The sequence below is a fragment of the Rhinolophus sinicus genome, linkage group LG01 (genome assembly GCF_036562045.2).
Source record: "Rhinolophus sinicus isolate RSC01 linkage group LG01, ASM3656204v1, whole genome shotgun sequence".
NCBI classification, from domain to species: Eukaryota; Metazoa; Chordata; class Mammalia; order Chiroptera; family Rhinolophidae; genus Rhinolophus; species Rhinolophus sinicus.
The window spans coordinates 5,336,617-5,353,586 of record NC_133751.1 but is presented as its reverse complement, the minus strand read 5'-3'; the positions used below and the strand labels follow the sequence as shown (position 1 = coordinate 5,353,586).

General features: G+C 41.1%; 2 protein-coding genes and 1 pseudogene across 5 annotated transcripts in view; 1 reads left to right on the top strand and 2 right to left on the bottom strand.

Moving 5' to 3' along the window:
* Positions 1-155: 155 nt before the first annotated feature.
* On the bottom strand, positions 156-12,043 carry PSMG1 (proteasome assembly chaperone 1). Its single transcript, XM_019716703.2, has 7 exons — positions 11,680-12,043; positions 10,047-10,153; positions 8,241-8,392; positions 6,414-6,476; positions 3,653-3,851; positions 2,534-2,670; positions 156-363 (listed from the first exon to the last, which is right to left on the bottom strand). Exons 1-7 carry the CDS (start codon positions 11,811-11,813, stop codon positions 289-291), a joined length of 867 nt encoding a protein of 288 aa, XP_019572262.2. The 5' UTR covers positions 11,814-12,043; the 3' UTR covers positions 156-288.
* On the top strand, positions 1,969-2,327 carry LOC141568641 (eukaryotic translation initiation factor 1 pseudogene; annotated as a pseudogene).
* Positions 12,044-12,495: 452 nt separating the features above from the next.
* The window catches only part of BRWD1 (bromodomain and WD repeat domain containing 1), a 104,828-nt gene continuing 100,353 nt past the window's right edge, over positions 12,496-16,970 (bottom strand). For all 4 annotated transcript variants that reach the window (XM_074325217.1, XM_074325220.1, XM_074325227.1 and 1 more), the window contains exon 42: positions 12,496-16,194. In XM_074325217.1, coding sequence (XP_074181318.1) covers positions 15,752-16,194 — 443 coding nt within the window. In that variant the 3' untranslated portion in view covers positions 12,496-15,751. The remainder of the gene's footprint in view (positions 16,195-16,970) is intronic.

Below are 16,970 nucleotides of genomic sequence, written 5' to 3'. Positions count from 1 at the left end.
TACAACCTGTTGTCATCTGCAGCTTTTTAAAATTTTGACTATATTACCTCAAAATATTCAAATACAACAATACTCCCATCTAGTGGATAAAAAAAAATGTCAGGTTTATTTCAGTCGTGAACAGCACCACCATGAAATAGGAACTAAAACTACAATGAATTTAAATAAGTTTATTCTGTTTTTAACACGCTCTGAATACCCCCTTGAAAAAAAGTAACCTATAACACAGCGCAGTCGCCCGCGTAAATGAATGGATGGGTGACATACTTTGCAAAACACTCTCTGGAATCACGTGTAAATGTTACTCTGAATCTCATTTGTTGTCACCAATTTCTTCAGTACCTCTGTGCTCTGGGGAATATTCTGAAAGGAGAGAATAAAGTTGTTAATAAAGTGAGACTTGAGAATGCGGTTGGAAGCAACTTACACCTTCAAAACACAAACAAAGAATGGCACGCAAATGGAACAGGCACTGCCTCTCATCTCCCCTTTGAAACAAACAGCCAAGTGGGTCAGACACCTAAGTGTGTCCGCCCCTCCCCGTCGTCCAAAGCTCGCTGAGGAAAGTCATGGCCTCCACAGGCCATCTGAAACCATCCGCAGCCCGGAGGCAGAGAGCTCGCCCTCGCTTCCCTCCGCAGCCCAACACCACACACATACCCCATCCTCCAAGCGCCCTGCCCTCGCCCACCTGCCTCACACTGCTTCCCTCGACACACGTCCGCTGGGGTTCACCCAGCTTTCACGTGCAGCTGAGCTGCTATTCTCCTGGCGGACCCTCTCCTCAGGGTGACCTCACCCTCCACTCGGCTGGCACGCAATGGTGCTCTTCTGCGTCCGCCTAGCATGACAATAACCTGCGCCACCTCCAGGCTCTGGAGGCCCCACAGCGGGGGGCCACCTAGTACTGGGGGGTCCACGCAAGAGGCACTCGCGAGAATTCCACCGCGCTCATCAAATACCACCTTTACTCTGCTGGAGCTGGCTCATTTCAACGACCACTTCTAGGTCGACAGAAACCATGAACTCAGGATGACTGTATGTGGTCACTGAGAAAACCACTCAACACAGCCACCTCACTCTCCCACAAATCCTATGCTTAAAGCAAGAAATGAAAAGGTTAAAGACATTATTTAAATTTCCCCTTCAGAGAATATTCTGAAAAGCTGAGCGGTGACAAATGCTGTGTGACAGCTGAGTCAGAATCACACCCAGATGTTTCTCGAGTGCCTGTGTGCTGAGCACTGCACCACAATATGAACAAAACAGCCACGGCCTCTGCTCTCAACCAAGTGGAAAGAGCCAGTTAACTACAGAAGGAAACAAAACGTTTTGTGTGTGCTCTGACATGTATTTTTCTGGGAAGGGCCAGATATATACAAATTGAAATCGGGGGATGGGTTTATATCATCGGCACATATCGTCCTGCGCAAAATTAGGTGAATAAATGTTACATAGTATGCTGGATCCATACTACTTACGCCTTCTCAAAAACGACCACCTTCCAAGTTGGTTTAATTAATTCCAAATTAATTAAATGCCTTCTCAAAAATTACAATCTTCCAAATTAACTAGTTATAGAAACTTCTTGAACCGTAAAACCATCTTTCTACACAGCCGTATGGGATTTAAACGCATTGCACTCCTCTACCACACCTGAACAAAACACTCAAGTTACAGAGGTGTATCTAGAAAAGAGAGTCACTATCAAATTCAAACTGCCAGATTAGAAAGCTTTGAGGAAAAAAGGATCTCTAAGTGTTACTTAGGTTTTCAACTGACAGCATATATTTACGTTTGTTATTAAGTTCATTAAAATGACTCTGGCCCCAGTCACTGAGCCGCCGCCGAGGACTCAGCAATCTCCCCGCTGAGCCCCCTCACTTCCCGACGCTGTCCCCCCTGCCCGCCTTCTCCTGCCGCCGCCTTCCGCAGGCCATTTCCACCGAGGAAAAGGAATCGTATCGTATGTCCACCATCCAGAACCTCCACTGTTTCGACCCCTTTGCTGTTGCAAGTGAGGGTGACGATCTGCTTCCTGCTGGCACTGAGGACTATATCCTTATAAGAATTCAACAGAGAAACGGCAGGAAGACCCTTACTACTGTCCAAGGGATCGCTGATGATTACGATAGAAAGAAACTAGTGAAGGCCTTTAAGAAGACATTTGCCTGCAATGGGACTGTAACTGAGCATCCAGAATATGGAGAAGTAATTCAGCTTCAGGTGACCAGCGCAAGAACATATGCCAGGTCCTCACAGAGACAGGACTGGCTAAGGGGGACGAGCTGCAGGTTCATGGGTTTTACGTGCTTCTGGCTCACTGAAGCTTAAGTGAGGATTTCCTTGCAATGAGCAGAATTTCCTTTCTATCCCTTGTCACAAGTTTAAAAACCTCACAGCTTGTGTAATGTAACCATTTGGGGTCTGCTTTTAACTCGGACTAGTGTAACTCCTTCATGCAATAAACTGAAAAGAGCCATGGAAAAAAATAAAAAAACTCAGCTATTAAGTCAGGGAGTTAAAACCTTACCTTAAGCAAACCTTTCAAGCTTCTGGAAGAAAGTACAGGTTTAAAAGCTTCAACTGTAATTAGGTCTAATTTCATCACATCAGTGTAACACAAGTACAGAATGGCGGGGATTTTCCATACTTGACAGTAACTCAGAACTATGAATATACAAGGAAAAAAACCACTTAAGTTTTCTAGTACAGGATTTTAAAATTAAACATCTCTAAATAATAAAGGCTGCTTTTAAAAATAGTTGTTCTTTGTTGCCTCTTTTAATCAAAGCATTTACTGAACTTTTGAACCAATTAGAATGCGTATTTTCTTTCAAAGCCAATTATTTTCCTAAGTATTCTCTTGCATTTGCAAACATGTTTATTTTGCATTTCCTGAACATACTGCTGAGACACATCTTAAAAAGCTACAACATAAAATTTTACTGACTATAAAGTAAAAATGTAAATAATATACAATGCATAATGTAAAATATTTAGCAACTTATTCTAATTAATTTAATATTTAAAGAAAAAAATCCTTTCATTTATTAACCAGTAACAATTAATTTACAACATATTAACTACTAAAAAGTCAGTGACAATCTAATTTTGATATGATGCTAAGGTATAATTAGTAACAGGAACAAAAATAAAGTATGAAAGCAACCACCAAGTTTCAATACATGAAACCTTCCATTTTGACAATTAAAACATACTTTACTAACTTTTCACGTGCCAGCAATTTACATCTAACATAGGCTCGCCAAAGACCAAAGACCCAAAAGAAACAGAGCAACTCTGAAGGGTAACAGTTAAGAACTCTGAGCGGCTCTCATATGGTAACTGTGTCTGAAAAATTTTTAAACTAAAAATAGAATGTACTAGCAACTATAGGTATGAAGGACAAACAGCAATGTACAAATGGTGCCAAAAAAATGTACATACATTTTAAGAAAGGAAAAAACTATTAAAATTGTAACACTCAATATATACCGATGACAAAAGATGAATACAAGTCACGTATACATTTTTTTGGCACCCCTGGTATTAATCATCAGTGGCACACCCTACCTCAAAAAGATCTCTAACATTCAAAGTAACAACTATCAAAGCGGTAAGAACAGAAATTTATGAATTTTAACACCACCTGCTGCAGGAAGATCATGCACAATATTGGGTTGTTCTAGCAGCGAACAGCATGGAGGCTCTTTGAAATTCTGTGTTTTTAGGGCTTTCAGGAAAGGAGGATGAAGGCTGCTGGTAGATTCTGAAGTTTTATAATCGGTAACATGTCGACATGTGAGAACAGTTATTTGCAAATTCTTCCTTGGACAAGAGCCAAAAACCTAACACAAAATGGATTTCAAATTAAAATATATATAATATATCATTTTGTTACGGAACAGAAACATTCCTCTAGTTGCTTATCTAAAACCACTCACTGTCATATCACGCCTGCAGGGGTAGAAGTGTCCACGGAAAATCACACACATGCTTTGCAGTCCCCTCACCCGGGTTTGATCTTTCTACTGGGTGACCTTCTCCAAGTCACTTTCGTCATCTGGGAACTAAAGGCCAGCAGTACCTACCAAGGGAGTTTCGGTTAAGTAAATGGCATTAGGAACAAAGCTGGCCAGAGACAGTCTTCTCCCAGGCAGGGACGTCACCCAGACTGAGTGGCCGACTGCCTGCCACTAGCGCGGGTGGTGGTCACGCCCTCTCCTACCCACCAATGACGCCGGGAAATAAAAGCAGTTCCCCCTTATCCAGTGTTGCTTTCCGCAGTTTCCGTTACCCGTGGTTAACCGTGGTCTGAAAATATTAAATGGAAGAGTCCAGAAATAAGTCATTCCTAAGTTTTAAACTGCGCATCATTCTTAACAGGGCGATGGACTCTCGGGCCACCCGGCCCCGTCCTGCCGGGGACGTGAGTCGCCCTTTGTCCAGCACTGCCCCTTAGTCACTTAGCGACCTACTCGGGTATCAGACCCACCGTCTCGGTGTCACAGCGCTTGTGCTCAGATGACCCTGATTTTACTTAATAATGGCCCCAAACTTTTACTATGGTGTATTGTTATAAGTTTCTATTTTACCACTAGTTACCGTTGCTAATCTCTTCCTGTGTCAAATTTATAAATTAAACTTCATCACAGGTACATATGTATAGAAAAGCAGTATATATAGGGTCCGTACGATCCAATGTCTCAGACATCCACTGGGGGGTCTTGGAGCGTACCCCCAGCAGATAAAGGGGGGACTGCTGTATACTACAACTGCAGGCAAGTCCCAATCACTCTGTTCTCCTGTTTGTATTTGATGGATTTCCAAGGACTCTTTCAGCTTTTAAAAATCTATAGTGCTATCGGGGTGGCCAGTTAGCTCAGTTGGTTAGAGCGTGGTAATAACACCAAGGTTGCCAGTTCAATCCCTGCATGGGCCACTGAGCTGCACTCTCCTTAAAAGAAAAAATCTATAGTGCTACAAAGAAAGCAGCTACTTTTAAAAGAAAAAATTAGATTTTAGGTCATTGCACCTTGCTTGAAAGCATTTTATGAAGAGAAAAAAATGGTCATTTTAAATAATAACAACAGAAGTGAAGATTTACATTATGTGTCATAAATGATTTCTAAGACTAATTTCATTATATTACAGTTTTGTAAATAAACACAAAAAAGTTAACACTACGTACATTTGTTACCAGGTATATCCCATTTAAGAGATGTAACATTACTCACAACACCTCATTTATCATCCTCCCTATAAGACTTATAGTCTGAATTCACATCTGACAACTCGGTTGGACTGCATGTGATTATCAGGATTATGTGGGAGACATGAACCAAACAGCAGGGGGACCCAAAGAGGATCCGTAGGGAAAAAAATACGGATTAAGAAATGTTGTTTTGGCAATGCGTAATTTTACATTTTTTCAAGTCTGGAAGAGAAAAGTTGCCCCATAGTACAAAAATAACAAAATTTATTTCAGGTAATAGTCAATCTACATAAATTAAAAATACAAATTAATACAGTACCTCTCCCTAAAAAATACACATAGGTACATGAATTACAAAAATCATGTAATTATCAGAAGGTTCTCAGACCTTCTTAAATAATTCCTCACTTAATAAAATGCATTTAATAACTTTTAATAAATATTTCTAAGTATGCCGGTCTGGTTTAAAACAAGTACATCTAGAGCGATGGAAACTTGTCTACAATTTAAAACAAGAGAAACACATTTTTTACTTCTAATTAACTGTATAATACCTATACACAAATATACCTAAGATTTAAACTGAAATGTTGTAAAATGCATATAACAGGTCTACTTCATTTAAAAATAATACGTAACTGACAAAATTATGATTATTCTCTAAAATTCCTAGTTCAGTTAAATTCTTCACTGAAAAATTTGTTTTATTGGGCACATGCTATTTGCATAATTTCCCCCACAAAATGAAGCCTCAATTAAGTCATCCTAATACTAAGAAAAACGGATACGTTCTGGAGTTTGGAGAGTGGCAGCTGACCCCGTTCTCACCTGCTTCCTGTCCCCCACCCCCTGCATTTCCAGCACTGTCATTTTCTCTCTTGACCATGACCCTGTTCGGTTTCATGCAGGTAGTTTGTTTTTCTTTCAAACAAAATAATAAGATGGATGGGAGGAACTCAACTGCTTTATGCTTCTGTGACCTACAATCTTTAGCACAGTGCTGATTATGCTGGTTACGTAAGCTCTTTGATTCTTTTTACTCCGTAACAAATTCCTACAACATTTTGAGGAAAAAACCCAAACACTTTCCCCAGTTCAGTATCTGACTGTGCCGGTTTAAGTGCACAGACACTGACGCCTTAGCAAAAGGCAGCAGCTCCTGTCGCCCAACCACTCCCGGCTGCGGCTCTCTTACCTTTTCCAGCCACTGATACTGCTGGTCTTCGGCAACGTAGCAGCTGCACTGACAAAGCAAAACCTGAAAAACCCAATTCCAAGTTCTTCTAAGGTCACATAAATCTTATATACACATCAAACTGTTACCAAATACATATCATGTGAATTGTAATATAAGACTTAGATAACTTATTTTCTGGAATTTGCTATTGGCTTATTTTTCTTTAAAATTTAAGAATCAAGCTACTCCTGGCAATTATTAGGTTGGTGCAAAAGTAACTGCGGTTTTTGCAATTATTTTTAACCTTTGAAACCGCAATTACATTTGCACCAACCTATCTAATACTATCAGAATAAAGCACATACTGACAGAGCAACCACAAGACTCAGCATATGAGACATTGAAGACACCCCAGTACATAACACCAGAATCCGCTTTCTAAAACAGGGACAATACCAGCTCTGCCACCCTTCTGAGGGTCACACATTTTGAAGACCAAATTCAAAATAAGTGTCAACTGCAAGCGCTAAACACTAGGTGCTATCAGAGTACTCACGGCAGCCTGACAGGGCCGCACCCAAATGGTATCCTACAACGTTGCCGATGCCTGTTATGTGGTATTATTTAAGAAACCAAGTTCCAGGAGGTGAAATTATTTGCACTGCCACAAGGAAATGACATTCCTAATTACGAATGCTCTTGGAACAATGTTATTCATAGAAGTCAATCATGTCTGCTATTAAAATACTGTCAGACAGGTTAACAAGCACACAAAGGAAGCACAAGAGGGGAAAAGGGGGCCCCAGGACAGGGAAGAGGAAAAAGAGTGGATATGTAATTAGGTACACATGCAGGTTCAGGATAATCAAGAGATCTAGCTAACCTGTAAATGGTACACCCAGATGCAGAAATTTCTCCGACTTGACCTTCATTACCCATTCTAAAGTGAAACCTTTCCACTAAGGATCAGATAAAGAATATGCTTACTTTCTTTATTTCCTAGGAACACTGGGTGTTAATAAAAATCATTACGAAACTTCAATAACTTTGGATCACACATTATAGAAATAAACTGCAAGTATTATAAAATCAGATTCTACAGTTTTCAAGGCTAACATTTGGTCCCTACCTTTTGAAGTAAGTGACATGATACTACAGTATTATGGAATTATTGACCCTCCACTGTTTGAAGCCCTGGCCCTGGCCCTGGTTCAAGTGCTCAGCAGCTGTGGACAGGCACGCTGCTGGACACGGCACCTGCTTCCCCCTCCCCTGCCTGGCGTGCCCAGCGCGCTGGGTCCTCTGAACTCAAGGATGAGGAGGACAGTGCGATCCAAAGAAATCATTCAGCATAAGCCACGGAGTGACTCCAAGTATGAGGACAAATGCGGCTCGGCTGAAAGCCTGATGCCAACAGAACTGTACTCAGAATGCATAAAACACGCATTTGTTCAACAGTAACTGCGTTTCTAGCATGTACCGGGCACTGGCTAAATACAGGGTATACAGCGACAAAGGAGAGCACGCTGCTTTGATGGAGTGAACACGTTTTTTGCACGTGTAGAGTCACCAACTAAAATAATTTTTTGAATGAGAGCAAGATTTAATATCTAATGTCTATGGTTTGTTTCTAACAGTTATGTCAGAATTTCCTAAGTCTTTTACCAACACCCTGGATGTGCCACGTGAATACTTACAGAAACAACAAAGTGGTTACTACCACTACCTACAGGTGGAATTCCTCAGCCCCAAAGTAAATACAGAGGAACGTGGAATTCAAATAGGCATGACACAGATGATGCCTACACAACTACTTCTCAAACATGCAAGTTAACTCCCACATACCGAGGGATTGGATTTCAGATGATAAAACACGCAAAAAGCCTCTGTGGGGGACAGATGTGCAGTGTCCGTTGTTCTACACCATTCATTCCAGAGTTTAGCACAACCAACTTCCTCCCAGACTCCTGAACTCGTAACAAATGACGATAAAAATGCTGTGAGAAACAATTTACATCAGTTAGTGTTTGGTCCTTCAAGCTGCATTTTCTATTCAACAAAAAAGTTACGTTCACTCAAGTCAGTCTAGAATTCTAGAGCTAAAAGAGCCATTGGAGACCATCAACCTTCCACCACCATTTTGCAGAAAAGGAAACTGAGGCCTTAAGCAGTTAAAGGGCACACTCTGAGTACAGATGGTATTAGAGTCAGGAATGGAGAAGACAGGTTTACTAACAAACTTTACCATACTCTCACAGTGACACACTATCTGGAAAAGTTTAGGCTAGTAGAACTTTATATAAGTGAGTCAGTTGTGATAAAAGTGAACTGACATCTCAAAATGCTTAACCATAGAGCTGGGAGGACTATGGGTGGAGCCGGGCCCCTTGTTAACTCTCTAGCCCTGACTTCCTGTTAAACTTTATAGTAGCTTCCAGGGGAGGGATGCTAATAAATAGAATAGACATCTTGGAACCCGGGTCTTTGTGTTTCTTCTTCACATGGGCAGCCCACTGGAGCCCCGGGTTGGAGGTGTGTGGTCCCACACTGCGGTGGTAGTTTTTGTTTCTTTTTCCTTTTCCCGAATAAATTGTTTTTCTTGTGGATTTTTCCGGAGAGTTACTTTTGCCAGTCGACATTTAGCTCAGTTGGTTAGAGCACGTTGCTACTAACACCAAGGTTCCTGGGGGAGCCCCCAAAATGTCCAACTGGCAAAAATAACTCTCCAGAATAATCCACACGAAAAACGATTTATTCAGAAAAAGGAAAAAGAAACAAAAACCACCACCACAGTGCAGGAACTCACACCCCCAACCCGGGGCTCCAACCAGCTACCAACATGAAGAAGAAAAATAATGACCCCAGTTCCAAGATGGCTATTCTATTAGCATCTCTCCCCTGGAAGCTACCACAGTTTAACAGGAAGTCAAGGCTAGAGAGTTAACAAAGGGCCCGGCTCCACCCATAGTCCTCCCAGCTCTATGGTTAAGCATTGTGAGATGTCAGTTCACTTTAATCAGTAGTTACTGACCATGTAGTTGTTCTGTGAGCACTGAGGCTACCATACAAGGCAAGGGATTTGAAGTGGAGATCCTGGATGCTCGCCTCAGAACCGGTGAACCCCCAAAATCATACAGGTGTGGGAACTTGTACATGTACATTGTTCTAATTGAACTGCACTGTTCTAACGCTAACCTCTCAAATGGAGTCATGCATGTAACAACCTTAGAACTTAAGTACTCAAAATGTTAGTGATTACTATTATTTTTAGACTTTGTTAATCTAAAAACATTTACGAACCCCTTGCTACAAGGAGACCGTGTATACATGCCACCTGTGCCCCTCCAAGTCTGGCCAAAATAGGCCCAGGAGCCTAGGTAATCCCAGATACCTCAACACACTAGATCCAGTTCCTTAGGTCTGTAAGTTCCTGAAGCCAAGAACAGTTCCTTTAAGTCTTGTTTTTTAAGTTTATCAAAAAGACAGTGCCACATGAGCAAGAATAGCTCTTACTCAGAAACAAAGTTACTCTGCTATGACTTTTTCTAAAAGAAACAACAGATACTTGAAATCTTTTATGCTGAAAAAAAATAAGTAACTTGAGATTTTGTTCTTTCAACAAAATGTGCAGTCCAATGCATTTCCACTTACCTACTGCATTATTTCCTATAGCAATTATAAACTTGGAGCAAGGATATTTTTCTAGCAGAGAAACTTCCAAAGATGTTTTCGTTTGTCTTCGAAGGAGCCGCACCTCCCTAACACGGGAAACAAGACAAAACTAAGGCAACTTAAATATAATCAGTACCATATTATGATAAAAAGGATACTCTACATATGACTTTGTATTAAGTAAAATACAAATTTTAATTTTATAAAGAACCTAATTATAATCCTCAGGAACAGTGGATTCAGGTGACGACTAACCAATAAACTAAAAAAAATACAAAAAAAAACATTCAATAAAAAATTCCCAGAGAACTCTGCAACAGAGATCAGGCTGTCTACCTGAACCACTGACCAACCAATCTTACCATGTTTCCCCGAAAATAAGACCTAGCCGGACAATCAGCTCCGATGTGTCCTTTGGAGCAAAAATATAAGACCCAGTCTTATTTTACCATAATATAATATAATATAAAGCCGGGTGTTATATTAATTTTTGCTTCAAAAGATGCATTAGAGCTGATTGGCTAGGCCTTATTTTTGGGGAAACGGTAGCATCCCTAAGAGGGGGACAAGTGGGCATAGTGTGCAATAAGAAACAGCAAGCACCACCTTCCAAGCATTCTTGCCAGCAAAATATTGAACCTGGATTTGACCTAGCCTCTAGAACGAATTTCCATTTACAGGATATGGAGGTGATGAACACAAGTGTTAAATGACACCAAGAGTAAGCAATCAGACAAATCCAGAGCGTGGGACATTCTACAGGACAATCAGTTTCCCAGCAGGGGTGAAAAGGGGGAGGGGCTGCTCTAAATGAAAGGAAACTCAAGAGACAGAACATCTAAGTGGTATGTGTGGGCAGTGTTAGGATTCTGATTTACACAAACCCACTGTAAAGTGTCATGTCTGAGACAACTGGATACACATGACCATGGACTATTAAACAGTATCAAAATCACTAATTTTGTTAGGGTGATAATAGCATAAGAAAATGCCTATAGCTTTTGAGATGCATTCTGGAAAATGTAGAGGTGAAAGGCCATAGTGACTGGAATTCACTTAGGGCTGATGGAAGATAAATGTGGCAAAATCTTCATTTTACTATTTTCTCCGATTTTTGTGTTTGGAAATAACACTTTAAAAGAAAACCAACATTATCCATCTGCCACTGACATACAATGCTGCTGACTGAAGAGTGGGGGAAAGAATAAAAAGGTTTTAAGAGTGCTGTCTCGCACCCATGAACCAAATACATGAAAAACTTGGGACACGAAGATACAGCACTGCAGTCTGGCAGAAGTTTCAAGTGGGCAGGAAACGGCCTAAATCAATGCTAAAGGAAGCCGTGGAGGCAGCTCCGTTAAAGAACACGTGAATTCCGGCAGCCCACGGAAACTGCAGCGGGCCCCCACGAGCCCGCCTCCACTCCTGGAGTTTGCATTTGCAGACTCACCGAGGGTTTCCCGAGGCCCGGGGCAGAGCGGGGCCGGGGACGCACGGCCACCACCAGGGTCCTGTGCAACCACCCCCGGCCCCGGCGCCCGTCGGGGCCCGGATGAGGAACCGCGGCCGCAGGCCCGAGCGCACCGCCGGCTCCCCGCAACAACGACCTCACCTCTTCCGCGCCAGCTGCCGCCGAACCTCCCTGTCCTCGGGAGTCTCCTTCCTCCCCTCGTCGTCTTCGTCCTCGTCCTCCGTCCCAGCTCGGCACGGGGCCTTCACTACCTCCCCGAAGAACGTAGCCGCCATAGCAGCCCTCACACACCCCGGCCTAACTGTGGCGCCACAGGAAGGCGCAGGCGCCCCCGCGCACGCGCCCGAGCAACGCCACGCACTCGGTGCCCGTCACGCCCCGCCCCTGGGCCGGGTTCCGAGGACCGCCGCTCACTGCCACGCCCCCTCACCGCCCCCGCGCGCACGCTCTGGAGCATCGCCACACCCCCGCGCCTTCTGAGCACCGTCCCTAAGCACTGCCACGCCCCCTGCCACCACCGCGCACACGCTCTGGGCCCCTGGAGCCGCGTAAACCTAGCGTTTTCTCCCGCAGTGAGAGTCATCCCGGAGATCGGATGACTGCAGGCTGGAGGCGAGAGGTGAGCCGGAGGGCGGGGCCCGCGGACGCTGACACAGGTCAGGGCCTCCTGTCCTGACAGGTGACCGACCCGGGAGAGGAGGGGCTCGGCCGCCCCCCACCGCCCCACCGCCCCAGTCGGTAGCGCTCCGAAAAGAGGCCGGCCCCGCTGCTTTTACCCTCTTTTACCCTGTTGTCGTTTTGCTTCCACGTTAGGAGCGGTAGGGTGAGCTTTGGTGTATTAACCACGGATTCCAAACTGCGACCTCTCCCAGGTAGGTGTCTGCCCGGGCCCGGCACGTCTTGGGGCAGTGGACAGAGGAAGGATGGAAGGGCAGGAAGAAACACAGTGCTTCGCGGTGTTATAAAAAGGAGACCTTTACTCTGGTAGTAGGAATTCACATTTCAAAAGCTGATGATCGTCAAGCTGATCTAAAAGACTTCATGAGAATGCAAAAATAGTTGCTTTTTTAAAAATTGGCCATTTCTAATACAAAATGTTTTCGCTTTAAATAGCCTTTCATTAATGAGCAAAGTGTTTAATTGGTTCGCTTCCTTAAATTTTGCGGGAAGACAAAGTTCACCGAACACTATTCCAAGCAGGAGAAAAAGGACAACTGACCATCGTTTACATGAAAATATCGTCTTGATTGCAATGAAAAAAAAAAAATCCATTTACCTAGATTTAGTTGTGCTGAAACTAGATGACATTGCTTTACATTTGGGAACCCTGTCAATAAATAGTCACCAAGTTAAATACTAAGGGGTCGGGGAAGACTCTTGAGATAATTAAAAAAAAAATCTCAGCAAGTTGGTAGAAATATCTTGTTTTAAGATGTAGAAGAAATAATAAGCAACGAAAGCATTTACATAAAACCAATTATTTAGCAATTTTACACATTACTCCAAACTATAAGACTGGACTTCGAAGCAAAACATTTAAGTATAAACAATAAGACCAAATTGCTATCGCATAAGAGCTTAGGAAACTTTAGGTATGGTTAGCGAGTTAGAATATACAAAAGTACCAATGTGATGTTTTAAAATTGCATTAAGACTCCTGGATTAATTGGTTTTATAGAATGACTGAATTGCAAAATAAAAAGATTGTTTGGCTATCACTTTGTCTTACTCCTTTTGCTGAATAAAATGACATTTTTACCAGAAAAATTCTCAATTTGATTTCACAATTATATTATGAAGAAATCATTTCTGAAAAGCATTAAAATTATAAATAGGGTAATGATAATACATTTGGCTATGATTAAAAAACTGCATACTTTTCGGAGAACATTATACAAGAATGTTAAGTTTCAAACAAAAGCTTATTTCATGCAGTTACAATAAATTTACGTACGCCAAGCATTTTAAAAAAGGCAAATGTATGTTCAAATTAAATACTAACCCCGAAAAGGAATTCCATTATGAAGGCTGATGATACAATCTCAAATACTGACAGAAATTAACCCCACCACAGTAAATTATAAATTCAAAATTGAAATCCCTTTCATTACACTGAAATTGTCAAGAAATTTTGCATAAAGTAGTCTTGAGGCTTAAATATTTTCATTTTATGGTATTTGCGGAGGATTTCACATACCCAATGAGAAATTTCTACAAAATTAAGTGTAAATATGGGACTGAAAATAGGTTTAAACATTTCAGTAGAGATCAAAAATCAAACTCCATGCACCTGCAAATATCATTTTATTAGGAATTCTTCCCTTTCTCGCCTGCAGTGGTAAAAGACACTGGTATCAGTATTTCAGATGAAAGTATACTATAAACAGAGAAAAGGACAGACTCTGTAGGTAAATAACCTACTCTGGCTTATGTTATGAAAAAGAAAACAACAAAAAGCCTTTTTTTAAGTAGACATGCAACCACAAACAAATTTCTCAAGTAATCTAGACACTTGGTCTACCTATATAACCAAAAAATGTGCATTACATTAGGCTTTTAATGAAAAAGGAATAGAAGCCTTTAGGTTTCCATGTTTTACTTTTTCAGATTTACACATGCAAATCATATATTAATATTCACAGATATTTTTAAATGGGAAAGCAACTTGCTTCTAACAATTCATTTTTCCAATAGCATGTTCTTTGTTAAAAAGATTTGACAGTGTGTTCAATCTGGTGATTTTGATTTCAACAAATACCTAACAACAAATTAATACCTCATGGCAAAGATTTCTTTGTAGTATCAAGACCAAATTTTCTAATCCCAGTGAAGGCCACAGTGAAATAGCCCAGACATGCTACCGTTCAAGTTTGCTGTGATGAGATTGTAATAGATTTGCTCAAAGTGTTCGTAGAGTTCTTTTATTAAAGTGCGGTAGAGAAACGTAAGAGGATGTCAGTGTGTCATCTAAAAATACGACTATTTTGATCTTAATCTGTTTTTATTTTCTGATTAAGACCTGCCTCATAATGAGGCACATTTTGGCATCTCTGTAAATGCTACCTGAAAGTAAAAATGAGGAAAAGGTGTGATAGTTACATTCATAGCTTTCATAGAAAAATATATATTCCCTGAATTAGTCATATCAAGTGGTCATCATTCAGTATGAATTCCAATGTTATGAACAAAATAAGACATTTATGGATTTTCTCTAATAGCCTATTTCCAACACTACTTCAGAACTAGACTATCAACACCCCCATCATTAAATCCCTGCATCCTTCTAGTTTAAGTTGTTTTGACTTTGGGGTTGTGAGCTGTAGGGACTGGATCTTATTAAAATATTTCCTTCATTCAAAAGTCAAATAGGCTCAGTAGCACTTCCTCTTGAAATGCACCTCATTTTTATTTCAGTAATGACACCATAGTCACAGTGATCTGAATTTTTATACGCTAACGCAGGACCCTTAAAATAAGCAGGTTGAGATTTTGAATTTTTTTCAAAATCTTTTAAGCTTTGCTACAGACCCTGTCTACGTCCCATTATAGTCAGCCCTCCATATCCAAGGGTCCCACATATGGTGATTCAGCCAACCACAAGTCAAAAATATCCTAGTGGGGAAAGAAAAGTCACATTGTGGCTGACATATACAACCTGTGTAGTTAGGCCAACCACGGTTGCTCTGTACTGAACATGTAGACTTTTTCTTTTCATTCTTCCCTAAACAGTACAGCATAATAACTATTTACACAGCATTTACATTGCATTAGGTATTATAAGTAATCTAAAGTATTCGGGAGGATGTGCGTAGGTTATATGCAAATACGACGCCATTTTACAGAAGAGACTTGAGCATCTGCATTTTGGAGGGAGTCCTGGAACCAACGCCACCCCACCCTTCTGGGGATACCAAAGTACTACTGTATTTTCTCCCTCAAAGGAATCAATAAATTTCTTCAAGGTCCTTCCTTTCTGAAATAATTCCCTTCTGGAATAATCTTATGAGGCTGTCTTTTCTTTCCACCTCTCCAACTACAGGCTTCACAATCTATTTCCTCCTCAGAATTCTCTGTGGTGTGTGTCTGTACCAAGGCTCACTGGGAGGAAGCCTTCCTCCCACTCTGACTCACTGGATTATGGCTGTCAGAAAATTCCTCAAAAGGTGCCAAGAGGGAGTAACGTTAGAGGTAGGGGCAGAATGCGACTGCCAGTTTACTTGTGGCCCCTGCTTGTTTTCAGTCCCACTTCTACATGTTCAGTCACTACGGTGCTTTTTCTTCCCAGGGTCTGAACTGACTGAAAAACAAGCATTTCGCTATTAATATCTTCTAGCTCTTTTTCACTTTCAGAATGTATGCTTGTATCATCCTCTTTATAAACATTCAGCAATTTTCTCTTAGCCGCGGCAGAAGCATTTCGGTGGGGCAGTTTTCTGCTACTCTTCCTAATCCAGACATTTTCTGGTCCTGAAATCGTTTGCTTTAGATTACTCATTATCTTTATTTTATTTGCAGCAACAGTAGCACATCTGCGGGGAACTCGCTCAGGCACCACTTTTGCTTTCAAAGTCTCACTAGGCACTTGCACTGCATCCTTCTGATTATGCATACATGTCCCCACTTTTGTATTGGGTTCTCTGTCTCTAGGAACAGATTCTGAAAAATGAAAGTTCGTGTAAATGCAAACATCTTCTAACACAAGATTGTACTTACATTCCTCAATACATTCCTACGCAATACATTATACTCACATTGCTAAATAAAAAATGTAAGTGATCACCGACAGTACACGTTTTTGACATTAATGTAACTCCATTTCCTTGTCTACCGGAAGGCTTGGGTAGCAGCCGTCCCTCCCACCTGGCATGTTTTATAATCCGTAAGGGTAACTGTCACTTAAAACAGACTTGTAAGAACGGGGTTAAGGACTGTCAGTATCACAATGCTGCTCGTCTAAAAGCACTCAAATCTGAAAATTTTAAAATAGCTCCATATATGGGTTTTAAGCTTTTGGTACCATTTCTAATACTCTGTGTTGAACTACTTTAATCAAAAGTTCTGAAATAATTTTTCTAGCACCTAAACAAGGAGGAAATGCCATTATAACTATGATGACACAGCATCAGCTCTGCCTCAAGATCCTTGTTGAGGTTTTAATTCTAACACCAGTATTTCAGTCAAAAAAACATTCAATTGGAAACTAGTAGATAAAAAAGGAATTGTATATTGGTTTTATAGAACTGAAATAGTTTTAATCCTAGATTCATTTTTCTTTTTCAAATATTTGACCATTTTATGTAACTGGAATTGTTAAATCCGAGTTTCAATATTATTCAAACATTTTCTGAGCTAGGTTATGTGCTGGGCAGAGAGGATAAGGATAAAGATTCAAAAAGAAACTAATTCTACACATGTAAGTACAGTTGCTGTAA